This window comes from Agelaius phoeniceus, chromosome 8 (assembly GCF_051311805.1).
Source record: "Agelaius phoeniceus isolate bAgePho1 chromosome 8, bAgePho1.hap1, whole genome shotgun sequence".
NCBI classification, from domain to species: domain Eukaryota; kingdom Metazoa; phylum Chordata; class Aves; order Passeriformes; family Icteridae; genus Agelaius; species Agelaius phoeniceus.
In genome coordinates, this window is record NC_135272.1 from 32,485,927 (window position 1) to 32,513,173 (window position 27,247).

The following is a 27,247-nucleotide window of genomic DNA, read 5'->3' on the forward strand; positions in this document are numbered from 1 at the left end:
GGCAAAGAGTGTTCCTCTAAGAGCTTCACCTTTTTGAACTGCCAAAAAATAATAACTGTTAACAGAAAAATTACTCTGATTTGTTTCCACCGCTATTTGTTTTTTTCCAGGCTGCACCAGAGCCACAGCAGTGTGCAGTTTTCATACACTGCCATCTGTTGTTACAGGGTGCCTGTGTCACTGCTGTGCTGTGCAGCTTGGGGTTCTGTTCCAGCAGCAAACATCCTTCCCAAGAACTCTGTTAAATTGGAAGAATTCCTTTAATTCATGCATGCAGCGAGATTCCAACAACTCTGCTTTCACTTGGGGCCACAGCCAAAGTAATGTTGCTTTTAATCCCACTTCACTTATTTCAATTGTGAAGTTTGTATCTTTATTTAGTCCAGAGCCAGAGGATTCAGGTTCTGAGTAGTAAACTTACAGCAAAACATACATTCCACAATCGTCACATATATTTACACACACCAAAATTACAAAGGATCCTGTCAGTGCACGAATACATTTACAGACACTGCCCTGCTTATTTAAACAGCTGTTTCAGAATCTGTATGTTTAGCTACAGTTTGCATATATATGGGTTATGGATTTGAGTCCAGGATCTGATGAGTTAGCACCTTGTTCCCTAAATCTGAACTAGAGGAAATAGAACATAATGTTCCAGAAGCTAGCAGGAAGGTAAAATGATTTGTGTGTGATCAAATAAGGGGCAATTGTGTGTTGGGAGAGCAGCCTGAAGCACTCAGGCACATATGACAGGCAGATACACACTCACAAAGCAGTTGGCAACTGGAGGAATTAAGGGAGCTGGGAATTGGCCTAGACCTACAGAATTACAGATGAATATCCATAACTTAGAGCAGCTCATGCAAGGGTGCAGCTATCAAAGCTCTGAAAATGCTTGTGAGAGATGCAACAGTTCAGACTGCCCAAGCTGAGATTACCTGCAGTTGGGATTTTTGTGTGTTAGAACAGATAGAGCACAAACCTGGATATTGAAGTGTTGGACACAAAAGAAACCCTTTGTGCTTGAAACCATGCAGGAAAACCTCCCAAAATATCACAAGTTTTTCACTTCCTTAAAAAGAAGGAAAGGATCTAAGCAAAACACACTCAAGAATTTGTCTGTTCAAAACCATAGAAATGCACAGAATGCATAGAAATACAGCAGAGATATTAATTTGTTGTATCCATATAAATACAATTTTATTTGCATATCCAAATACAGGATATTTATTGAAATGAAAACTGTACGCTCACAATTTAAGTAACAAGTTCACTTGCCATTTAAAAACCAGTCTTAATAACAGCAACTGCCAGTTTTACTCCCCAAATGTTAGAGAGCTTGCAGCTTCTTTCTGCTCTTTATGCAATTGTTTTGCCCTGTTTTTCAGATCCTCTGCCTTGGCATCGTTCTTCTCAACGCCATCTCCCAGTTTGTACATGCGGCTGGCGTTGGCACAAGCCCACACGTGCCCCAGCTCACAGCCCTTCAGCGAGTACTTCAAGGCACTGCTCATGTCCTTGGGGACCCCAGGTGCTCCCTGCAGGTATATCACACTCAGGTTGAAGCAGCTGGGAGCAAAATTGCTATCACAGGCTTTTGTGTAATAGTCTCTAGCAGCAACAGGGTCAGGCTGATCATTGTTGGCTCTCCCGTCCTGGGCCAGCAGCCCAGCGCTGTGACATGCATTTGCTGACTTCTTCCCATTTTTCTCACATGACTTGATGAAGGATTTGTAGGCAGCTTTCAAATCTGGGCTGAGTCCACCTGTCAGTCAAGACATTTCTGTGAGGACATGTTAAAACAGCTGGGAGCTTTCTGCTTTGCAGGATGCTTCCCACTGGAAATATGGCATCCATCACTTTAGATACTGCAGTCAACATTTAGGACTTCAGAGACACTACTGTTGTCTCAGTGAGAAACATTCTGCTAATGTCTTTGACTTAGAAAACTGTCCTCCACTCACCAGTAAGCACAACAGCACTGGTATCCAAAAAATAACCCCAACCCACAAAACACTCTTCCCATCACTACATCCATGGATTTAGTATCTTACACTAGGCAAATATTATTTTGCCAGTATACACCGAGATTGTAACTAGTTTTGAACTACAGTAATAATATTGTTCCTTACTGGTACCTTCATTTGGAAGATCTCTGACTAATTTAAGCGCTTTCCATTACTGTGCCAGCAAATACATTTTGAACAGCCTTGGGGACTACTGGGGTACGCATATTACTAGTCTGTGAGTTTCCTTCTTTCTTACTTTCTTTCTTCTGTCTGACAAGAAGAAATGTTGTGGACTGAATATGCAGCAACACTGAGCACTGACTGTACATACCTGCTAAACAATTGTAATTATAAAAAAATAATACATAGCTAACATAAAGCAGATTTTTCAGAAGGAAGCAATTTTAGGTTTTCCATCCTCCTCCAACTTTTATGGGGTGACCATGAAAGGGGCGGGACAGGTAGCAGCTCCTTCAAGGTCAGGAGCACAGGCAGATGTGAGGGTGGCCAGGAACCGGAGCAGGTTGCCCGGGGAGGCGGCGGAGTCACCTGCGGCCCGAGCCCCAGAACCCCCCTGCGCACCTTTGCCGAGGGCCTGGTAGGCCCCCAGTTTGTAGCAGCTCTCGCTGTGCCCGTGCACCTCGCAGTTGTCGCGCAGCACCCGCGCCGCCGCCACGAAGTCTTTCCTGACGGCGTCCAGGTAATCGGCGAAGCGCTGGCAGCCTGCAAGGCACGGCACAAGGCTGAGCCTCCCGCCGGCCCCGCGGCGGCGGGCGGGAGCGGCGGCAGGACCTTACCGTCCGGGTCCTTCTCCTTGAAGCACTGGTAGCTGTACTCCACGTGCAGGTTCTCCAGGTACGCCCGCACCTCCTCCTCGTCCGCGAAGTTGATGAAGCCGGCCATGGCCGCGCTGGGTCACGGCGCGATCGCCGCGGCGCCTCCGGTGAGCGCCGAGCGCTCGATTCGGCACCGCCCCTCAGAGCCGCCCCTTCCCCGTCCGCCCGCTCCGACTGCCCGTGCCCGTACCCGGCCCCGCCTGCACCCGCCCCTTCCCCGCCCCACAGGGCCGCACTTTCCCCGCCCGCTGCGACCGCCCGGACCGGCTCCGTACCCGAACCCGCCTCCGGCCGCTCGTTCTCCGCCCGCTTCTCCTGCCCGTCCCGTGGCCGCTCCTCCGGTCACTCCCCCCACGTCTGTTCCCCGGCCTCTCTTCGCGTCCCTTCCCTTACAGCTCCTCTCATTACTTCTGTGCGCTCCCGGGGTCATCGGGAACTCTGGGGGTTCAGCAGTTTTAAGCGATAACACACTGTTAGAACTTTACTTTCAGAGTTTTGCGCCACCAGATGCGTATTCCCGAGGTCTGATTCAGCACAACCCAGAGACTGAGACATGACAGTACGTTAATTGCGCTCTGCATGGCCTAGGAGCGGGCTGCTTTCCCTATTCCTCTGTCTGCCTCCTGCACACTTTTGTCTGGATTAACAGCTCGATAATTTCCAAATCCATTTTAGAACAGAGGTGCTGCTGTGAGAGACTGCTCCCAGCCCCCACTCCTTTCTGTGGTACCACAAAAGCTCTCACAGGTACTTTCTGAAGTACTGGAACCTGCACTGAGCAGGCAGTGCTGGGGCACTGGGAACACCCAGAAACGGGTAAGCACTCAACACACAACGAACCCTGGTTCTCCTGGATGTGAAAATCCCCCTGCCATGGGCAGGGACACCTTCCACTATCCCAGGTTGCCCAAAGCCCCATCCAACTTGGCCTTGAACACTTCCAGGGATGGGCACCCACCACATTATGGATTAATTTAACCCAAATGTGATAATGGAATACTTACAGAAAACATGGCACACTATCCAATTCCAGCAGTTCTGAACACAAACTGATTTTTTTGTGAGTAAAGTAGCACATTAGAAATCTGTGTGATGAATTGCTTAAAATCAATCCGAGCTTGAGTTAAAATAAATTTCAAAGAATATTTGCAATATTTGCAAATGCTTTGTCCCAAATTATTCAAGTAGAATAATGCCAGCTTGTCGAGTTTTTGGGATAAATAAAGCTCAGTTAAATCCTGCACAGTCTCCCATAGGAAGAAGCCTTGTCCTTTACTAAAGGCTAGAGCTAATTTTGACCAACCATCACCAGCTGGACTGGCAGCAAACCCTGCCAGGTACATAGCTGAAACACCGGTTACACCTTCTAAAGTATTTCCTTAAAACTTTTTAGACTGTTAAAAATTTGGTTTGACGTTAAAACACATTTTCCATATGCAGCTAAAGTCTTGTTTTCAATACGTACTGACCAAAACCCCCTGCTATGTGTGTGAGACTGCAGGAAGAAGACACACATTGCTTGGCCAGTGCTGGCTGCAATCTGAGAATGTTTGTGTGAACCTCCATTCTGGATGGGGCCATTAGAAGGTGAACTGCTTTTGTACCAGCAATACTGTTTCTCTGGAAATCCAGCTTTGAAAACATTTCAGTTTGCACAGGCTCAGTAGAAATTCCTTGAGTTTATTAGTTTAAGTCCTTGAAGAGTCTGCTCTTGCTGGGATTTTGTCTTTGCAGCTCCTTGAGCCTGTGCCAACTCAACCATATGGCTGCTCCATACCAGGAGTGGATTCCTGAGTACAGGGAGGCAGGCTAAGAACAGGCACTGGGAGCAGGGGGTCAGGCTGTCACTGAAAGTTTTCACTGCCTGAGCCCAGTTCCTATCATAAATTCGGAAAACAAGACATCTGGTGATAGGTCAGAGTGAATCAGTTAATTTAAAAGCCATTGAAAGAACAGTCTGGAAGCTTGCAAAGACATTACGGAGTGGAAGAAACACGTAATGGACTAAGAATAATAGTATGAGCTGCTTCCTTATCTAAGCTAATATCTGTGTCCATAATTATATAAGTTGTTTCTTCTAAGCAGATTAGGTTTTTAAGTGGTTAAATTCAGAACACGAAGATTCTTAACTCTGTGCTTGTCAGATCCTGAGCATGTAATTTATTTTCTCTACATCAGCAGTCTAATGTAAAGAATTGGAACTATAACTGACCTTTGTTATGCAGTCCTTAAACTGGTAAAACTGTGTTTTATAGTATGTATAGAATCTTTTGCCATCTGGTAAAGAAAGAAACATAAATAATTTTAGCAATTGTTCCTTAATATTTATTTGTCTTGCTGGTTTGCAAACAACAGTTATCTAAAGCTTCTGCATGTAGAATCAGCAATTCTTTTACATAAAATTCTATATTCTAATTCATTTTATTCATTATTAATTCAAATAATTATTCATTATTTATTACAAATACAAGGGTATTTGTATCACTCTTTAGTTTGTATCCTGAAACAAGAAATAACTGTATTCTCTTGACCAACAGTACATTGTACATATTGTTTGGGAGACAGGTTTTCTTCACTACTCCTGTTATCTGAAACCTGAAATTACTTTGTACGGAATGGTTTATGCTTACAGCAAAGCTCCCCCCCCAAAGCAGGCGGCAGAATCTATTGTACTGGTGCACGTTATTATTCATATTACCAGAATAAACCAGTTTGTGCAGGAAACACTTGAACTGCAGAGGCTTGAGAGCACGAAGCGTGAAGCTGACGCCAGTTCATGGCTGTGGGAGGTCCCCGGAGCTGCTGCTCACCTGCTCCAGCCGGGCGCTCGCCTCAGAGCTCTCGGGTCCCGGCTCCGCTACCGGAGCAACCATGCCGAAAAAAAGGTCCCACACACTCGTAGCAAGAGAGGCCGATGCGCTTTGCTGGGCAATGGCCCCTTCTCCCCACACTTCGAGCCTAAAACGCGAGTGTTGAGGCTCCGCTCCCCGTGCACGGCACGAACCTGTGCTGGCGCAGCCCCTTTAAGGGAGGCGGGATCCCGGCCGGCTGAGGCAACATTCACTTCCAGGTCGGGGGGGTAAACACGGGGGAAGGGAGGGAGGGAAAGAAAAAAAGCGAAAAGAGAAGGAGCCCAGCGACGGGACCGGCTGGCTGGGCGCTCGCCGGCGGCACCCAGCGCCGCGATGGTGAGGGGGTGGCGGTGGCGGGCAGGGACAGGGGAAGGAGGGAGGCAGGAAGGGAAGGGAGGCAGGGAGCTGTTCTCCTGCAGCCCCGGGTGCCGGACCCGGCGCAGGTAGCGGAGGTGACCCCGGGGAAGGGGCCGCCATGGCGGCGGCGCAAACCCGGCTGAGGGGCTCAGGCGGAGCCCCCTCCCCTCCCTCCCGCCGGTACCACGGCCGGGCCGGGGCAGCCCCGGCGTTCGTTGTGTAACCGCGGCGCTGCCGCCCGTTATGTAAAAGGGCGCCCGGGACCCGGCGGACGGCAGGGAGGGAGGCTCGATCCCGGCTCGGTGTGCCCCGGTGTCCCCAGGGCGCCGGGAGGGCGATGACGGCCGGCCCAGACCCGCCGCCCTTAGCGGCCCCTCACGGCTCCGTGCGGGGCCGAGCAGCCGCCAGGGCGGAGCGGGACAGAGCCCCTCGGCCGGCCGGAGTGAGGGCACAGCCCGGCTCTGCACAGCCCGGCCGCCCGTGCCTCCTCCGGCTCCTGCCTCCACCAGCCCCCACCAGCACCTTCCCACTGGGAATTGCTTTGTCCGGGCTCTGTCTGGAGGAAGCCGTGCCAAGGCTCGGTGCGTGGGCCTCGCAGAGCTCTCCCAGCACGGAGCTGCCAAAGGAGCAGCCTTTCCCTGCTCCAGACAGGCCGGAGCTGAACATATGGGAGCTGTTTGGATTGCTCCTCTGCTCCAGGCATGAGTGTGCAGATTTGCTTTTCAAGGACTAGCAGCAGCTTCCTGGGCAATCTAGTCTCATCCCTTGTCATTAAAAGCCTAATTTCAGTCAATCCCCTAATAAAGTTATGTGTCATTATTATTAAAGTAGGTACATTTTGTGCCTGCTCATTAATCACTGAACTAGGGTAAAATTTCATTGCTTACCTATGTACTGATGTCTAAATTTATGGCAAAACTTCCAGTTCATGGCATTTCTACATACCTTTGTTGCTGTGCTTGCAGTGTGCTTCTCTTTAATAGCTTTTTTCCCTGTCTATAGTTTATGTTTATTGTGCTGTATTTATTTATGGGTAGCATTTGTATCTCTCACCTTTTGATCCTCTAGGCTAAGAAAAGCTGGGTTTATGTCCTATTCCCGATGTACTTTTCATCCCCAGAGTATTCAAGTAGCTGTTACCTTTACACTGAAATGGTGCAGATATCTCTTAACATAAATAGTCCTGTGACATCTCCCGAGTGTCTTGAAAGTGACTTAATCCATCCTTTTTTTTGGTTTTTTTTTTGTGCTCCTGGCACCTTCTTTGGCTCCTTCACCCTGGTTTTTTTTTGTGGTTCAGCACACCACTCTGGTTCCACTCTCTATCATTTCTAATTTATCAACTTGTCTCTGAAGTTCTTGATATTAATCTTAAAATATGTGGCCTTACTATGTAGTTCTAATGTGTCACTATTTAATTTTAGGCCTCTTGTGATCGCTGCTGACTTTGTATCAGTAGAAGCTTTAATCTCCATGTTCCCACTTCTTGTGCCAGAATAGTTAACATTAAATTGGAGTTTTGAGCATAATCCTTCCTTGAGTCTGGCTAATAAATCACCTACTTCTGTTTAATTCCATTTAACTTAATTTAAATAGGATAATCATAAAGCTTTCTTAGTGGCATAAATCATGAAACTGTTTATTTTTCACTGCTTTCCTCTCTTAGCACTCAGAGGAATTTTGGTGGCTGTTGCTTGAGTTGCTATTTCTTAATTGTTTTCAGAATGTTCATTTTAAGAAAGTAAGTAAAGTTTTGGGGCTGTAGAGAGGTGGAAAACATGGTACATCCAGCACCAAAACTGAGGCTCTAAATTACCTATTTTTTCCTGTTAATGTTTTGAGAGAAATGGAAATGACTACCACAAGTTGAAAAGTCCTTAATCCTGTACCCATCTCATCCTTTGAGACTTCAGAGAGGGAAAATCAGGTGGTCCTGGCTTACTGAGACTTTGCATGTTTGGGGTTTGTCGTGCTGAGTCTGCAATTTGGTGTAAAACTTGGGGAGCACATCACAGGCATGGCTCTTTTAGAGATGAAGTTGGAATTTGTCTTCCAGTGTTACATACTGATTTATTGAGGGGGAACAAGAACCAGCCAAAACAAAACACTACTGATGGAAAAAAAATTTGATTTTTAATGAGTCTGAGAGACAGAGCCCGTAGGAACTGAATCTGCCAGGCTGGAGTTGGTAGGATCAGAACCTCTGTGATGAGAAAGGCCCACACAGCCGTGGAGTTCTTTTTTTTTTTTTTTTTTTTTCCTTTGTAAAGCTAGGTTGTAATGACTGACAGAAAACAGCAGTTATACCTGTTTGTTATTTTTCTTTAGGGGTTGTTATATAAGCAGGTACTTCCCTGGTGATGCTTCCCCAAATGAACAGGATTTTATTTTGATACTCACCATTATAGCCATTATAAACTGGGCTTATAATGTTTGCCTTAAGGTTCTTTAGCTTATTCCCAGTGCTTTAATGTGTCCCCTTAAGTTCTTTTTGCTTTTTAACTGCACTTCTAAATATGTGTTGAGTATATTCTAGTGATGTTTAAAGCTGCTTGATGGAATTCTCAAAGGAAAAAGTGGAGGATAATGTTCTTTGGGAGAACCTTTCCAACTGGCGTGAGCTCGAAGCTGAGCTGGTAACATCAAGTGGAAGCTGGTTTTGCATTTCAGTTCACCTCTGTATTGGATTACTGTTACAGGGCAGTAACCAGGCAGTTTACCCCATCCCCCTGCACACTTTTGGTCTGCTTTGATTATATTGAGCACTTTAAAAGTTTTTTAAAAACATAATTAATTTAAATAAGCTTCTAAAAGCCCATCTAAATGCAATTATTCTACTTTTTATGCTATTCCATAAGCTAGCCAGGTTTTAGATATGTCACATGACTCTCATAATATATGTTTTAGTTAATGAAGGCACCCCAGCTTGCATCATGTAATTCATAATTCTGTGGTTTGGGGAATTAATTTTTTTTTTCTGGTTACTCAATTAATTTGATATAATGAAAGAAACTGTGAGGTTAATTGAAGTATCAGATAATTAAGATGACTATGAAAAAGTAAAATAGCATAATGGGAGTTCTCCTTAAAAACTGCTGGGTGATGTTTATTAAATAATAACAAAAAAACCTAAAGTGCTCTGCTATGGTTGACATACATTTATAGTGTCTCATTGGACACAAAGTGAAGTGATCAGAAAACAAATGGCAGGTTTATCTTCAACCTGACATTCAAAAGCAGAGCTAGAGAAATGAACCACTCAAATTCTGACCTTGTAAGAGCTTAAATACAACTTTAACTGGGCAATATTGTCTTGAAGTATAGAAGAGTGAGGGAAGGAATGCCTCCAGCTCCCGTGAAAGGTTTCCAGGCTGCATTTGAGTTGTTCTATTTCAGCAGCAGGCAGTTTAGGAAATGGTTTTTAGGGTGCTTGTCAGAGGACTTCATTAGATACAGATAAAAACATTTTGCCCAGGGTACCTCAGGAGCCTTTGTCAGGGGTGTTTCCTCAGCCTTCTGGCAGTAAGTTGAAGAAATATTACAAATGTCTCCTATAATGGGAATGAGTGGAGTTAATAAAAGCAGAACTGTTTTGTTTGCAAGTGTAATTGATCCCTGCTTGTGCTTTTTGTTCCTTGATTGTATGGAGATGCCCTGCGTGAACTTCCAGAGGGATTATGTAAAAATTAAACTTGCATTTCCAAAGGAAAGATTGGCCACTCAGAGGTACTGGTTGAAAAAATAGTTTTCTGAGTCATATGCCAGTGGCCTATCTACAGGGCTAAAAATTCTCGTTGGAGTTTGTTCACTGATACATCAAAGTGTTTCAGCTTTTCTGGCAGACAGGAAGGAACAGTTCCAGGAGGAATGAAGAGAGACAGGATTCTGGTTTTGTCATCTTTGAGCATCAAATTAGAAACACAAGACCTAGTGGAGATGTGGATGTCTTTGCTTCTGTGGGAATGATTTTCATACACCTTTGAGTAAAGATTCTCATTTTTGTTTGATTCATCAGCTGTCATAGAAGTCTTGGGTATATATATTGATTTCAAGTTTAAAAGGAAATTTTCCCATCTCACATAAAAAGTGTACTATTTAAAATAGTCAGGCATCATTGCACACTACAAAGAAACAAAAAGAAACATAAGACATTCACAATTCCAAATTCTGTCCTTCATTTTCTTATCCTCTTAAGATTGGAGGCAGCCAAAATTGCTGTTTCCTGGTATGGAAGCAAGTTACATCACAAAGTAATTCCTGTTTTTATAACAATACAATGTAATAATGAAGTAAAAAATAATGAAACTTAAGCACTTAGCAAAACTGAGTCAAAGGAATAAAAGTTGCCTGTCAAAAGCTGCAGAAAGACCTTGCATTTGAATGATTTGGAGATTTTACTTCCTAAGCCTGTACTTAAATCTTCAGGAGCTATTAAACTGCAGTCTCTAATTGTTGTTAATACATGATTCATTAAAGATAGACTCCATTCCATCTTTGCCCTAATGTGGTACCTCCCAGTCCTCAAACATGTGTGCCTTATTTTAGAAGACTTATCTGTGTAACCTTATTTATATTTCTCCTCTATAACCTTTTACATATTTCAGTACTCCTGTGATCAGCATATTAGGCAAGCGAAGCAACAGAAGTTAAATGGGCTGAGAAAGAAAGGTGAAATTATCCAGAATTTTCTGTATAAAAGGGAAGCTACTATTTTTCCTGCAGATGAGATCTGACAACAGTTGATGCTGTTATTTTCAATATTGTCTGGGGGAGTATGTACCAGTCACTCAGCCTTCTTTTGTGTGGTGCTGGGGATGATTCACAGTGCTGAGAGTCATTCTTTATGTTGATTAATCTGTGTGCCTGAAAACAGTAGGTTATTATTAGCCATGGAATAAAAAAACCCTTTGAGATTTTCATGTATCAGTGTACAACCTGAAACTCTGAGGCAAAAGATCAAGTTTGTATTCTGCCTTGTCCTTTGTACCCAGACCTCTGCTATAGATGATTTCCAGGTGCAGAGGGCCTGGAAAGAGGAAAAGAATCACTGTAATAGATGTTAGTTTATTGCTGCATGAGACTTGGAATTAAACCGGTTCTTTTTGGGTTTCATTTTTTGATGTGAAGCTGTAGCTGCCCTTTTCAGTACCAAAAATTGCTCCTATGTATGCAATTTGTCTGCAATATCTGCATTTCTTATGTAGGTTGGTAGTAGACTTCTAATATGCATTGACTTAAATGAAAGATTAAAAGAAATATTTTAAATCCAGAAGTGTAATTTGATTTTTAAATCTTCTTTCAGTCTGTCTTGATTGATTAATTCCCAGTAGACTTCATAAATTAAAATTATTTTTCAGCAATTGCATTTCTTCTTCTGGGAACACGAGTGGTGTTCAAAGCACAGCAGACATGACTGGCTGTGGTTCTGGGGATGACAGGGGAAGGAGGCTCCCGTCGGTTTGGCCACTTGTTCATTGTGTGCCCTGATCTTGTGTGCCTCTGAGGGAGACATTTCCTCTTGTAATATTTGCCAGACTAACAAAAAAGACATTCTAGAGAAGTTTCATAGAAAGAATGGCTTGACTAAATCTTTGTTTCGTTGTGTTTTGCACGTGACAGGAGGAAGCTTCTCCGTATTCTTTACTTGATATCTGTTTGAATTTCCTGACTGCCAACCTAGAGAAGTTCTGCACAGAAAGGCAAGATGGGACATTTTGCTTGCAGGAGCCAGGAATGTTCCCTCAAGAGGTGGCTGATCGACTGCTGCAGACGATGGCATTTCATGGTAAAAACAATCATTTGTGCCTCAGTGGTGAACTTATTTCACTGGAATGTGACATTGCAGTTCTGCTATATTTTCTAGTAGAATCTGCTGCTGCAGCTGTTAAAACTGTGTTCTGTAATCCCTTAATAGAGAATTTTTGTTATTTTTGCTTTACACAGCTTCAGCTGAGCTTTGCATTGCCACATAGATCTAAATAGAAAGTTCTTAGTCTTGGTTTATGATTTTACTGTTCCTTTATTTGAACATTTCTCACCAAAAAAAGATTCTACTACTTCTAGCAACAATACCTCTTGAAGAGCATTTAATTGGATTTTTTTACTGTGTGCCCCTGTGATTAAGTTAGAAAAAACCCTTGTGATTCATTAAAACAGTTTCTCATCTCTCTTAATACTTTTTTTGACATGGAATTATTTGTTTCAAAGCCCTCAGTTTTAGAGTGGTACAAACAGCTTATGGTATCCTTATATTTTGTGTACTGGCTTACTGGCTCTCTGTCAGCATTTCTCTGAGGATAGGGCTCCCATCTTGGTTGCTTGCTTTAAGCATGATAAAATTTGTATAATAAAATTTCTTATCATGAAAAAGTAAAGGTATAAATTGTGCTAGAGTAGAGATAAGAGACCTGTTCCTTGAGATACTGTAGACTTTTGTTAAAAAAATGAGACATGACACTAGAAAAATTGCTGTAAACAGACCAAACACCCTATCCTATAGATGCAGATTGTATTTGGGTCTTACTGGGCAAGTAATGGCTTTCTCAAGTTGTTCTGGTCAGAAGTAACAGAAGGAAAGGTCCTAAAATAGACAAGCTCACTAAAAAAAAGGGTAATCTATAATATACACTACTTTCTGATAAGGAGTTATTTAGAGTAGTCCCAAGAAATCAGATTAAAGGAAACTGAATTGCCAGAAACTATCTACCAATGCTGGAAGTGGTGAAGACACTTCCAGACACCAAAATACCACAAACACAAAGAATGCAGGATGGAAAAAAGTGTGTAGCAGGTAAACTCAGTCTTTAGGTAGGCCAGGGAGAGCGCTTTGGTCTTAAATGAAGAGATTAGCAAAAATTAAGAAGTAATTAATTTAGTGATACTTAAACCAAACTGTGATTATATTTATTGCTTTTACTTTTTCTGCTCCATACCAATTGTTTCATCCCATATTTTTGCTTTCCCTGCAAAAGGGGAAAGTAGTCCCCAGACTACTTGGTCAGAAGTGCCTGAAGCATTTGCTCCTTAGAAAGGTCTGCACATCTTTATATTGGCAATTACTAGCCCATGACTTAAATCCAAACTGTTGTGGCAATGATGCTATTATTCAAATAAATTGCATTTTTATTTCATTTTCTTTCTTAAGTATGTGTGAAGATAGGAGATGAAAAGCTGGGAGTGTTGACATTTATAACCCTGTAGGAGCAAAACTAGGACATGTTCTTCCTACTCCTTTTGTGTGGATGCCTGTGCAGCTGTACCCTTCACATGGCTCTTTGTAATCCTTCTGTTGATAAGACACCAAGATTTGATATTTGTATATTCAATGCATTTTTGATAATTCAGGGAACTCAATGTATTGTTTCAGTTAGGATGTTGCCAGTGTCTTGCAAGAAAAAGCTACTTATGCATTCTTTCTAAAGAGTAAAAAGACACTAAACAAGATCGTTGCTTTTTCTTTTTTTCATTGCTGTCTTTTTCTCCTTCCCACCCTTTCCTTGCCCTCTTCTTTCTATTCTTTGAATCACTTCTTAGGTTTCTTTCTCACATTCAGCTTGTTTCTGAGCAACACTCCTACCTTCTTCATATAGGACTTAATTAGCTTAATTTAGTATTGATCCTACTTATGAATTCAGTCAAATGCTAGATTATGTAGTTAAAGCAAGATGAGAACCAAACATTGATAGATGGTGCAATCTTGAGGTTAATGGAACTGTGGCCAGAGGAGAACTCAGAAATTTTGAAATTCTGCTTTTAGCACACTTCTAACCAGTTCAGTGAGAAAAATACAGCAAATGAGGGCAGCACTCTGTTTATGAATCATATCCATATTTTATTTATTGTGTGTTCCATTTTCTGAACCAAGCAGGTAACGTGCATTTACTGCTTCTTATTTATCTGTCCTATTCTTAAAGCTGGAATTTTCCAAACATGACCTCATAATCTTCAAAGTGGAGTCGCAAACGTAAGATTTTGGGATCAGTGGTGTAATGATCCGAGGCAAACTACTTTGTAATTAGTTTTCTCTGCCAACACTTTGTACCCTTTCATGTCCAAGTGGTGGTGTGTACTGCTGGAGCCAAGCACTGATGCTGTTTTCCCACAGGGCTGCTGAACGATGGCACCGTGGGCATCTTCCGAGGCACCCAGATGCGCCTGAAGCGCGCCTGCATCCGCAAAGCCAAAATCTCCGCCGTGGCTTTCCGCAAAGCCTTCTGCCATCACAAGCTGGTGGAGCTGGATGCCACAGGGGTCAATGCAGATATAACAATCACAGACATTATCAGTGGACTGGGCAGCAATAAGTGGATCCAGCAGAATCTGCAGTGCCTGGTGCTGAACTCACTGACTCTTTCTCTGGAAGACCCCTACGAGAGGTGTTTCAGTCAGCTGTCCGGGCTCCGCGCGTTGAGCATCACCAACGTGCTCTTCTACAACGAGGACTTGGCAGATGTTGCTTCACTTCCCAGGTTGGAAAGTCTGGATATATCCAACACCTCCGTCACTGACATCACAGCACTCCTCACCTGCAAAGACAGGCTCAAGTCTTTGACCATGCACCACCTGAAATGCTTGAAAATGACCACAACCCAGATCCTGGATGTTATAAGAGAACTAAAATACCTGAATCACCTTGATATTTCGGATGACAAACAGTTCACATCGGACATAGCTCTTCGTTTGCTGGAACAGAAAGATATCTTGCCTAACCTTGTGTCTTTGGACATTTCTGGAAGAAAGCATGTCACAGATAAAGCTGTACAGGCATTTGTTCTGCAGCGGCCCACGATGCAGTTTGTAGGACTGCTAGCTACTGATGCCGGCTACTCAGAGTTCTTAACAGGAGAAGGAAACCTGAAGGTTAAGTGGGGGAATTAATTTCACTGAAAAAATAGAATGTGCAGGGGAAATAGAGCTAATAGTTTGTAAATGTATGTGTGCGTAGGTTCATTTTTTTTCAACTGTTAATTATAATTTATAATTATAATTTAAACTGTTAATTATAATTTCACCTGGCTTTAGGTGAAATTCCTACTTAATTTTGACATAAATTGCTAAATTTACATAGTACTGTATATATACACATACTTGTAAGAGGCATCTGCTTTCTGTGCCTTTTCGGTGAACCTTAGATCTTGATTCTCCATATCTAAGAAAGCTGAGCTTTGCCTTGTCTGAAGTCACTTAGTGGGATAATATTCTCTGGATCCCAGACAGTATCTGGCATAAGTCAGCAATGTGTGAGGGGTGGAGGTAGAATTTGCATAAGCTTTGAGCAGTTCATGATTAACACGGCAGATACAATAAAGCTGAATCACTCAGCTGCTGTTATGCTCCATCACCACTGCTATTTCCTCTTACAATATTTCTACATATCTTGAAAGGTCTTCTGTTGAGAATACATCACCTAAGAAGCAATAACTTAGGATGAAAGACTTCCTCTTCTTGAACAAATCCTCAATTACTTAGCCCCTTAGGATGAGATGATGTTTTCTGAAGTGCGTTTATTTATCTTTTAGAGCCAGGCAACAAGACATCATTCCCTGTTCTGTAAAATCTGAAGGCAATTATTGGAGAATGAGCAGGTCAGAATTAATTAAAAACAAGTTGTTTTAGACATGTCAGTGGTATATCATCTTTGACACTGAATTTTCCTTTCTGCTGTGTCTTGAGGATGATGGAAGCTGCAGAGGGAATGAGGAAGAGAGCCTAATGTGTCCATAGTTTAGTCTGTCTCCTGTGCAAGTCTAGTTTTCCACTTCAGTTGTAAAATTCACAATGCTCTTGTTATAGGCAAGTGGAGTAACACAGCTACACAGTTTTTGTATTTTTTCCCCCTGAAATTTGGCAGTTGTTGAGGGCCAGGTCTCTTGAGTACTTAGTTGTCACAGCTGATAGCAAAGTGTCTCAGTGTTGAAATGCACAGAGAAAGCAAGGTCCCCTTTGGTGTGATGGTATCCAGCACCAGGAGGTTATACCTCATGTTTGGTATAAAATAATACAATGTAATCCTTGCTGTTCAGAATAATTGCTTCATAGAACTGTCTGCACCATGAAAAGGCAGGAAGGAAGAAGGTTCTAGTAATGTGAAAGTCACGATGGACTTGTGGCGTTGTGGTTAGCAAAATGCAGTTTGCATTTGTTTTTTTAAGGCATAATTGTCAAGAAGAGACTGTAGGCTATGATAGGTATTATTTCCTTTTTTTTTTTGGTGACCTAAATTCATTAGTAACTCTACTGAAATATTCAACTGCTTAGTCTAGATACTGCTAAAGAGTAAACAAGACACAGAACTCAGGGAAACAGCAGAGGTAAAATATTACTGTCTTTACAGCAGCCCTGTGAAATTTGATTATGAACACTAGGCAGATATTATAGTTGAGAACATGAAACCAAGTGGAAATTTTTCATGTAGGGTATAATTGGCTGTACAACATGTCAGTAAACAGGGTTGCCCTGTTCTAATCAGAATATAAAACAAAATCCAAGATGCTGTCAGTTCTCTCAAGGTTGTACTATATTCCTGATATCAGAAATTAAAAACAAAATATGCCTGCATACAATACAGGATGCACAGAATTAGGATTTATATATTTATATAAAGTGTCTTTATATAAATATAAAGACTTTTCTATAAAACCTTTTACTTTTTTTGTATGTGACATGTTAAGTAGAACAATTTCTGCATGCTGCCCTAAGAATTATAAAAAACAGTGATTGCAGCAATGATTCATTAAATAGTAGGACTGAGGAACAAACCAGTTACACAATTTATAGTTATAAACAGAAAATATCATTAAATGGAAACTAGAGCAGGCTGGCAATCGTTTGCTTACTGAAAGACTTGGCCAAATCACTGCCTTTGAAACTGCAGCTTTGCATTTTTTGAGAACAAAACTTTGCAAGTAAAATGTTGACATCTTGAACTAAAGATTATTTCTGTGTTCACAGGTGTCAGGAGAAGCAAATGAAACTCAGATTTCAGAAGCACTGAAGCGGTACAGTGAACGAGCCTTCTTTGTGAGAGAAGCACTCTTTCATTTATTCAGCCTGACACATGTCATGGAAAAAACTAAGCCTGAAATTTTAAAGGTAAAATAATAGTTTTGATGGTTCTCGTATGTTCTTCCTGAGCTCATCCCCAAAAGCCTGTATAAATTAGTTTATAAGCTTTTACCTTTTTGGTTGTGTTTTTCAAGATTAAAATTGTAATGTTAAATAAAAAAAAGAACTATTTAAACACAGGGGAAGTAAAAGATGCCCTGTAGTGTTTTATGTTAGGCAAAATTGTTCTCTATTAACTTAAATTATCTAAATTTAGTAGCATGTAAATTGATTTTTTCACTTATCTTTGAATACGATATGAAATATTCCTCAGATGCTGTATTCTGTCATTAGATCATATCTGTTTGGGTTCTAATCAAAGCTGTGTCTGCTCTTATTCACCAGACAGAGCAGTACCTTCTGCTGATGCTCACAAAACATTAATAATAAGGAAAGAATTCAGTGACAGCTTCTCTACTGTCACCCTCCAGCAGGGTAATGGGTGAATGGATGTTGTTAGTGTTCTGTATGGGACTGTAACCTGGAGCCCAAAACCTTCCTTAGAAATCCGTTATAGGCATTGGCTTTCCATGTCTAGAATGTTGGAGATGGTTTAAGTTTTGTAGGGATCCTAAAAAGAGGCACCAGTAGGACACATGGTTTTTATTTTTCTTATCCTCTTCAATGTTGAACAAGTGGCCTTAAATTTGGCATCAATGTCAAAAAGACTTTACCTATCAGTTATCAACAAGAAAAATATTATTATTAGGTGTTTATTTGGTGAGATCAAAATTAACATACATAGCCAAAAACATCATTCAGGAAGAACGTGCAAAAAATCTGTCCTGACCTAGCAGCTCAGGATGTGATTCCAAATGATGGCTCATCACCAAACAACAAGGCACTGCATCATTATCATTGCACTGCAGAAATTCTGTCCTGCTTCATTCACCTCTTAAAGGGTTTGGTGATTTTATCCCAACCTGGGCTCTTTCTAGGAATTTCTTGCAATCTGTGCAGCCTCTTCTTTGAGAGGTTGCTGCAAGCTGTGCAGAAGGACTTGGAGCAGTGGAAGTTGCCAGCTTTGAATCGCTGAGCAGAATGAAGTGTTATTCCTTGAGAATTCCAATCCCACCAGATGGATTTCTCACTCAAGTACAAGGGAGGCAGAAATTGGGTGCTGTGAGTCATTGTTGTGGCCTGGAGCAGGAGGCAGATTGTTCTTGGGGGTCTGCGTGCAAACGTGTGAGCAGCTAACGTGGGCCACCCTTGTGCTGCAGCTGGTGGTGATGGGCATGAGGAACCACCCCCTGAACCTGCCCGTGCAGCTGGCGGCGAGCGCCTGCGTCTTCAACCTCACCAAGCAGGACCTGGCGGCCGGCATGCCCGTGCGCCTCCTGGCCGACGTCACGCACCTGCTCCTCAAGGCCATGGAGCACTTCCCCAATCACCAGCAGGTACAGGGCAAAACTTCTCTGCTTTCTGTGCCGTCCTCTGTCCTGTGGGTCTCAACAAAAGGTTTCTCCACGTCCCAGGACCTGGGGAAATATGTTCATAGCAAGAAAGTTGTCGGTGATGGAGAGAGACGGGAGAGTGACTCGGTGTGACGGTGTTCACAGGGGTCTTAGAGTCAGATCCTCATCTCTTCCCTCATCCTATGTTTCAGAAGGCTTGATTTATTATTTTGTTATATATATAATATTAAAACTATACTAAAAGAATAGAAGAAAGGATTTCATCAGAAGGCTGGCTAAGACTAGAAAAAGAAGAATGATAACAAAGGCTTGTGTCTCGGACAGAGAGTCCGAGCCAGCTGACTGTGATTGGCCATTAGTTAGAAACAACCACATGAGACCAATCACAGATGCACCTGTTGCATTCCACAGCAGCAGATAACCATTGTTTACATTTTGTTCCTGAGGCCTCTCAGCTTCTCAGGAGGAAAAATCCTAAGGAAAGGGTTTTTCAGAAAATGTGTCTGAAACAACTCAGTGATCAGAATCTGATTTTATTGTGAGATACAAGCACTTATATACTGTTTTAGGGAGACTAGTAATGGGTACTACAGTGATTAGGTTGAAATCACATACACAAACTTATGCATATACCAACATCTCTTGCTTGCATTGATTAATAGGATTTTCTTTTTCTGGTAAACCTGTCTAATTAAATCTTCTTGCTATCTAATTTTCAAAGTTCCGTTCTGCTATTGCCAAGGCATTTTATCTATCAGTTCTCTTATGCTCATAAGGTCCAAAGTACTCTCTGTCTCATGCCCCCCAATAGAAAGTGTTCCGAAATTTTTGTGTTTCTAATGAAGCAATTGTTTTATATTTCTCACAGCTGCAAAAGAATTGCCTTCTTTCACTATGCAGTGACAGAATCCTTCAGGATGTCCCATTTAACAGGCAAGTTTTAGGTGTCAGTTGAAATGAGTTGTAGCATTGCAGAATATTTTTCTTCAGAAGCTTTGTTTGTGGCCCCAGTTTTGCTCAGTTTAAATCATTCCAGTGTGCTGAATTTATCTGGCCTATATTGTTTTAGGCCTGTTGACCCAAATATATACCATTGAGTATAGGTCTGAAAAAATCCTTTGCTGTACAGAGGTTTTTTAACTTCACCTGGATGGGTCTATCCTTAATTCCATGTAACAGAAGTCAGCATTTCTCTGAGGTTGCTTTTTGCAGACATTTTTCAGCTCAAATGATTTGTCCAAATACTTTGAAGTGTGATGGTCTACTGTTTGAGAAGATTGTGCCAAATTTTTCTTCTTTCTTTGGAAGCACTTCCTGTGCACTCTGATATATAATTAGAAGTAAGAGAACCTAAGTCAACAGCTTAAAGCTGACAGAGGCTCCTACAATACATCCAATTTCACTGTGTCTTTCTACATTTTATGGTATGAAGCATACTTCTGTTGTCTGTGTATATCTTTCTTTTACTAACACTTATGAGACTTATGAAAATTATGGGTTTTTAACTTCCAGGTTTGAAGCAGCCAAACTTGTTATGCAGTGGCTGTGCAATCATGAAGATCAAAACATGCAAAGGATGGCTGTAGCCATAATTTCCATTCTTGCTGCAAAGGTATGGAATTAAGCTTTGAGATGATAGGATAACATTTCTAAAGTTTAAAATAATGCTGATTTGCTTTTGTTTGTTTACAGCTTTCAACAGAGCAAACAGCTCAACTTGGTGCAGAACTCTTCATTGTTAGGGTAAGTCAGATGCTTTCCTGCCATCCCATCCTCTCCCCCTGTTCATACTAGCGGTATTCCTGAAGATGCAAAGTAAACATAAGGAGATAAAATTCTAAGAACATATTAACGTGTATTCAGGTGAAAATGATTGGGAAGGTAAGCCAAAGTGGAAAAACTTGACACAATTCATGCAAAGTAAGATAGCAAGACATATCTTGATTTGAAATTCATCGTTTAAGATGAAGGATGCTCAGAATGAGAATATGTCAAGTAAATACTGCTGTAAAGGTTCAGAGTTCTGTGGGTGGTTTTGTGCCATCTGTAATAGCCCTACACATGTAATTACTGTGGAAACAAAGGAATTCCTTTAGCAGGCAACTGTGTTCAGAGCAGAGGTAAAAAGTTTAATAGCCAGTTTATTTTCTATAGTTTGACTCTAAGCATGTTTATCTTTGTGTATAAATGGCAGCTATGCATTGCCCACTTAGTGTAGAAAAAGCAGAGGAGTTATTACATATATTGACATTTTGATGGGTTTTTTTTTCCCCCAGCAACTTCTACAAATAGTTAAACAGAAAACAAATCAGAATCTTGTAGATACCACCCTCAAGTTCACACTGAGTGCACTTTGGAACCTCACAGATGAATCTCCCACAACGTGTCGGCACTTTATTGAAAACCAAGGGCTAGAACTTTTCATGAGAGTCTTAGAGGTGAGGAACGGGGGCTTGATGGTGGATTAGCAGCACAGGTTTATAATTAAAGCTGTTTCAATAATAAGCATAAATGTTTACTTGGTTTTTGTTTCCTTTATCCACAGTCTTTTCCATCTGAATCATCCATCCAACAGAAAGTTCTTGGACTTTTGGTGAGATGAAAAAGAAAAACAGTCTGAAATATATACTTTTAAAATTTTATTTTGAAAGGATTTTTTTTTACCTTATGTTAATCTGAAATATTAGTTTTTCATATCCTAATATTTTTATGTTCTTCTTTAATCCTTATAATGTGTATTATTTGCAACTGACATGTTTTTGGATTGTTTTGTGTTTCTTCAAAAGTTATATTGAAATTGATGGTTAGAGTAAATAAAAAGAGCTTTTCAGAAAGGAGAGTGAGGCTTCACCTAAGTCCAAATATAAAAAGTAGGTTGAAAGTCAGTGGAATGAAGAATTTTGCACTGCTGGAATTTTTTTAAGTTGGGCTTGAGAATGTCAAAAATAGCCTTTGATTTAGTGTAATGTAATTGTTAATGGCATAAAATCACTTATGAGAAAACCTTTTTGTTTTGATGCAAATTCCTGCATAGACTGGAAAAATTTCCAAAAGCAAAAGTAGTATTTTGGCATGTGGTGGTCACCTGGATGTACAGAGATCTCATCTGAGTGTTTTTCTGTGTCTACTCACACAATATAATTCAAGGTTGTGTTTACCTCCCTCACGCCATCTTCTTTCTGTTGACATTTTCTCTTTTTTTTCATTATTTATTTCCCCATTCTAGAATAACATAGCTGAAGTGAAAGAGCTCCATTCTGAGTTAATGTGGAAGGACTTCATAGACCACATCAGTAAATTGTTGCACAGTGTGGAGGTGGAAGTCAGCTACTTTGCAGCAGGGATTATTGCTCATCTGATATCTCGAGGAGAGCAGGCCTGGACTTTGAGTCGCAGCCAGAGGACATCTCTCCTTGAACAGCTGGTACAGAAATCATGGTGAATTTTATCACTGTCTTCTCTATTTTTGTTTCAATGTTTGTATTTAACAATCAATGTTCTTGGTTCTGTATTTTACAGCATACTGCCATTTTGAATTGGCCAACCCCAGAATGTGAGATGGTGGCTTACAGGTAAATATTGTCTTATCTTGTGATCAAGAGCTTGGGGAAAATAAAGCATACCACATATCTACTATATCTGATATCTGCAGGTAGTTGTCTTAAATGGGTTTTAGATGCAGCAGACCAGCCTCTTAGTATTTATCAATGTCTCCTGTAGTTAACATGTGGCTAACATGTGTAGGTAACATGTGGAACAGACATATGACCTGTGAAGTAATAGTATCTAGTAATAAAGCAAGTAACTGTTTCTTTTTTTTTTAATAGGTCTTTCAATCCTTTTTTCCCACTACTTGGCTGTTTCATGACACCTGGTGTCCAGTTATGGGCAGTGTGGGCAATGCAGCACGTCTGCAGCAAAAATCGTATGTATTGAGAGAATATTACCCTTAAAATTCTTATTTTTTGGTATGTTATTCACTAGCATGAAGTGGGAAAAATAAGAATTTCTGGGGTGTTCACTCCTGGGGCTTGACTAAATGGGGGAGAAAAAGAGAGTAGTGGAAGTTCCTTACATCTCTTCTATTACCTGAAATTTTACTGTTAGATGCATAGTGTGAATTCCAAAATGTGGATTTGTTAAGATTTAACTACATTTTTTTGCTTGCACACGTGTTTTTATTCAAATAGAATATGCAAATATTAATGCTGGGCAACAAATTCATTTTAAATTAAGAGCAATGACTATGGCAGGTAGCAGTGTCTTACTATGGGAACAGAAGCTATAGTTATTCCTCATCTCTAATTGCCTTTTTGCAGTAACTTGCTGTGGCATGAATGTCATTTTCTTAATCTCTCTTTCCCATCTGCAAAATAAGAAGTAGAATGATTTGAGAGCAATTGATGATATGCATAATTTTTGGGAAAAGGAAATAAATCCCCCAACCATACCTAAGTGTAGGAGGGGACAAACCTTCCTGGCTTTTAATATTGGGGTTTTTTTGACAGAAATTTTTGTCATGAATATGTCTATATAAAGCAGATTTCTTCTAAAGTATTTGAACTGTTTTCTGTGCCGGTTTTTAATCTCCTTGATGGCAGCATATCTAGGCTTGTTTATCCCTGTCCCATCAATCTCTATTTCTGCAGTGATAAGGCATCTATTCAGAACCCACCAATAACATCACATAATATATAACTGCACACAGAATACTGTTTTGCTGCCCTTCATAGAGCTCATAAATATGCCTCTGTTCCCAGGGTACTGTCCAGAAATCTGTGAGATTTTTCATGATGAAGTCAGACTGTTCTGACAGAATTGTTTTACTGGTCAGATCTGGATAACAGATTTTAAATAAGGCCCTGTAATTTCTCTTTGTGCCTCAGTCCTGTTAACTTTGTGTTGTCCTATTTGTTCTATTTATTTTTGGTATTTTGTTTGCCCTCACATCTGAGCTTTTAACATTCTACTGAGGTTTGCATTGGCCTACTCCTGATTTGAGACCACGACAGAATTCTTTTATTTCTGATGGTCGTTGATGCCAGAAACTCCTGGACAAAGTTGTAGAGAAACCAAATGTTCCACCCTACTGTGGGGGAAAAAGTGTTTAATTCTGAAATATGAAGATGTATTTGGGAGGAAAATCTTCAGCTTTTGGTGCTTGGTACCAAGAAAGCTTTTAGTAGTCCTAGAGAGGAGATGCTTTTTATTTGACCTCCTTTTATAGAAGATAGTGTAAAATAGTCTGGAAGTAATTGGTTTAAATTTTTTTGTGTATCTTTTTCTTCTGCTGCTGTTTGTCTGTGTCACAGTCACCTCAGTGAGGTAACCTAACTAAAATATTTGTAGTGCCACAGTAAATGTGATCCCCAGCGAAATGCTCAACATCAGCATTAAAACAAGTCTGGTGTTGCACCACTGAGATGAATGGTGAAATTGGGCCCATCTGAGGTAATGCCCTGTGGATTGCATTACAGTCATCCTGACCTTTCCATAACAACTTCTGCAGCTTGCACATTACATCCACCCTACAGCTCTTTTTATAGCTGTTCCCTGCTCTTAATAATGCTGCAGCTGATGGGGGTGTGATTTCAACTTAGTGAATTCCAGAATGTAAGTGGAAAAAACCCTGGAAAGGCATTTGTAGCAACTTATAATTAATGAGAGGTCACCATCAATATATTTAACAAACTATTGGAACGAGCTAGTTTGTATTTGCTCTCCAAGCCTGGAGGCTTCCACAAATGATGTGGTATATCTGATACCATTTTTTGGTAGCTGTTCTGTACCAAGGTTTTTGGGAAAGGGGCTATTATTACCTGGATACTCATAGACACCATAGTGCTTTTGATTCCCATTTCTTCTGGTTTGTTTATGTGCACTTTAAATGCCTGTAGAGGAGGTGGGGGGAAGAGAGAATACTGTGCATATTACAGGGCACTTTCCAGTCAGCTGAGACACACTGGTAAGAGACCTGATTACAGCTGGAGTCCTGTCCAAATAACTCTGTTGTGCTGTCACTTGTTAAAGTACTCATGCACTTCTGTGGACACTTCAGGGAGTGTCTTAAATACTGCCTGGAGACAAAAGTGGATTTCAGTCAGTGTTTACAGTATCACCTACCTTTACCCTAGATAATTCTGGTTTTAATTTCTTTTTTATAATCCTATTACAGCCGCCAGATACTGCAGCATGTTAATTGAAGAAGGTGGTTTGCAGCATTTGTACAACATCAAGGAAAATGTCCACACTGATCCCCATGTCCAAAGGATTGCTGTTGCCATCCTGGATAGTTTAGAAAAACACATTATGCGCCATGGGAGACCACCACCGTGTAGAAAACAGCAACAAACCAAACCAAACTGAAAGCTGCAGGTAGAGGAGTGTAAAGTATTGTCTCTGTAATAATCCTCTCTGATATGTGTGTAGTTGGAGTAATTTATAATCTATTGGTCACCATTAAAGTGATTTGCTGGTAACTGTGGTACCCAAACCATGTGTGGTAACCTTGCTGAACGTCACCTTTAATGGCAACCTCGTGCACAACTTGTAAAGGGTCACAGCTTGAGCTGGTCATGCCTGCAGGAGATGGGACTTGTACAGATCCATATGCACAGCTGGAAAGAAGACTTCAAGGAGTATCTGGTTTTGTGACTTCTGAGAGAAAAGGCTGCTCCATCCTTGTGATTGCTGTTCATAACACTGTTCACCAGTTTGGTGTTTGAATAAAACTGTGTGTGGTTGTGAGATCAACACTTACGGACTAAAACAAAAGTCTGTGCATGCAGGTGACAGAGAGACTTGTAACTAAGGCGACCAAAATGTCCATTATTTCTTCACCCTTCTAGACACAAATGGGTCTTCAGCTTCCTTTTCCTTTTGCCTGCAAGCCATGTTCTTTTGTTTTCTTACTGCTGGGATGATGCCTTTTTACAGTTCATTTCTCCAGAGTCCTCCCTGCTCCTTTCGAGGTGGGGACCAGCATCACATTCAGGGAAAGGGGAAACCCATTGAAGTAAAGCAGTAGAAACAGAGCTAAAATGAGACAGTACTAAAAGGATGTTTGAGAATTTAAATTTTATAACAAGAATGGGGTTTTGTTGTGTGACTACTTTTGGTTGTGTGTGATATCTTTCTTTTGTTTTTAGAATACTCATGGGGATGGGAGAAAGCTCATTAGAGCAAAATAACTGCAATGACTTTGTCATGGAGGGGGTTGCACGTATTCATAGAAGGCTGGGATATTTGGTCACCTTATTTATAAGAGGCTAATGATTGCTTTCATTTTCTGTAAATATTCTGTGAGTATTGTGCAGTGAATTATATTTCCAAGCCATCACAATAAGTGCAAAGTATCACCCAATGTTCTGCGTAAGCCCTGTGTCAATTGCATTGTTTTGTGGAGTATGAAATTTTACATAAAGATGCTAATTGTAACAACTTCTTTCTTTCTTGGTTACCTTTGGGTTCCAAACCATGTGTTGAATGAAACATATTGCACAGTGTACAGATGCCTGATACAATGCAAGTGGTGGAAGCAAACTGCATGTCCATTCAAATGCAATTTAATTTCAGGTGTTGTTTTTGTTTATCTGCTTCGTTTCCATATTTCCATGGCAACTCATTTGATATTCAGAGACTCTTCTGTAAATATTGGATAATTGAATTTAAAAAGAAAACTTATGTTTGGTAGCTTACCAGCAGAAATGGCTTCTTCATGATGACTGTATTTTACTATTTTTAAATCCTTTCCCTCCCAACTCCCATCCTTCACATAAAAACACCACCTCTAATCTTCAATAACCTAATTAATGTGTATTTCAGCAACCTCAAAAGGTACTGATCCAGTAATTTAATCAGTGTTGTGTAATTGTTTTTTGTACTAGAGTATAATTTTGGCTGGCATCATTTTAATCTGTGGATCTGGTTATATAAAGTTTTCTCAATTCCAACAGAAATTCAGCTGGCTGTAGCTTTGAATTATGAAAACAGCCTACAGGCTTTTACCCACCACCCTTCTAAGATGTCTGCTATGGAATTTCCTTTATACATGAAATGGATCACAAAACTTGTCAAAATTGGTGTCACTAGAATGAATATAAATCAATTGCTACAAGATTTTAAAATAAAGATGACAACTCTCCTTACAGTGCTGTCTTTTCCTAATAACAGGAGCATTTGCTGAAGCAACTTACCTGAAAAAAAAAAATTACTCCTTCATGCAGCACAAAATGCAAGGATGATGCTGGCATCAGGCCAGATGTTTGAGAGATGTGTCACTTCATGAAATTCTGCAACCAGCAAGCACAGAGATGCTAAATACCCATTTTCTTTTGCTCCTCCACACTTCAGGCAATCAGTGAGCAGAATTCTTTCAAGCTGGAAACTCTGCATGCCTACAAGGTATAAGTGCACTATATCTGTTTGTAGATGCCACTTATAGGAAGGTCTCTTCACACTCCTGTGCAACTTCAGGAGTTTCTGCCAGGGCAAAATAATTCTGGAAGCAACTTTCAAACTTTGTGTTCCACCTGTAGCATTTGCCATCTTGTGTGAAGGCTGCAAATCCTGACTCTGCTTTACCTTTGCAGATCTTTACATAGAAAATTTGTATGTGTATAATTTGGTAAGGTTCCCACACACTTTTGGCACAAGTGAAACTGTGGTTTCCT

The 27,247-nt window shown here is 40.9% G+C and overlaps 2 protein-coding genes across 4 annotated transcripts; one reads left to right on the plus strand and one right to left on the minus strand.

Moving 5' to 3' along the window:
* Positions 1-1,177: 1,177 nt before the first annotated feature.
* Positions 1,178-5,793, minus strand: COA7 (cytochrome c oxidase assembly factor 7). 2 transcript variants are annotated; one of them, XM_077182521.1, is made up of 4 exons: positions 5,659-5,793; positions 2,810-3,286; positions 2,595-2,735; positions 1,178-1,768 (listed from the first exon to the last, which is right to left on the minus strand). In XM_077182521.1, the coding sequence occupies exons 2-4, from the start codon at positions 2,913-2,915 to the stop codon at positions 1,320-1,322; spliced, it is 696 nt and encodes a 231-aa protein (XP_077038636.1). In that variant the 5' UTR covers positions 2,916-3,286; positions 5,659-5,793; the 3' UTR covers positions 1,178-1,319. The 2 variants fall into 2 exon arrangements, with proteins under 2 accessions (XP_077038636.1, XP_077038635.1); XM_077182520.1 differs by having other exon boundaries at positions 2,810-5,125; positions 5,659-5,785.
* On the plus strand, positions 5,782-26,724 carry LOC129124056 (protein zyg-11 homolog B). Of its 2 annotated transcripts, none has more exons than XM_054638781.2 (14): positions 5,782-5,918; positions 11,677-11,842; positions 14,162-14,916; positions 17,008-17,148; positions 18,381-18,557; positions 19,444-19,508; positions 20,088-20,187; positions 20,268-20,318; positions 20,852-21,013; positions 21,121-21,168; positions 21,802-21,999; positions 22,095-22,147; positions 22,403-22,500; positions 24,751-26,724. In XM_054638781.2, exons 2-14 carry the CDS (start codon positions 11,791-11,793, stop codon positions 24,939-24,941), a joined length of 2,091 nt encoding a protein of 696 aa, XP_054494756.1. In that variant the 5' UTR covers positions 5,782-5,918; positions 11,677-11,790; the 3' UTR covers positions 24,942-26,724. The 2 variants fall into 2 exon arrangements, with proteins under 2 accessions (XP_054494756.1, XP_054494755.1); XM_054638780.2 differs by lacking the exon at positions 5,782-5,918 and adding an exon at positions 5,919-6,036.
* The last annotated feature ends 523 nt before the right edge of the window (positions 26,725-27,247 follow it).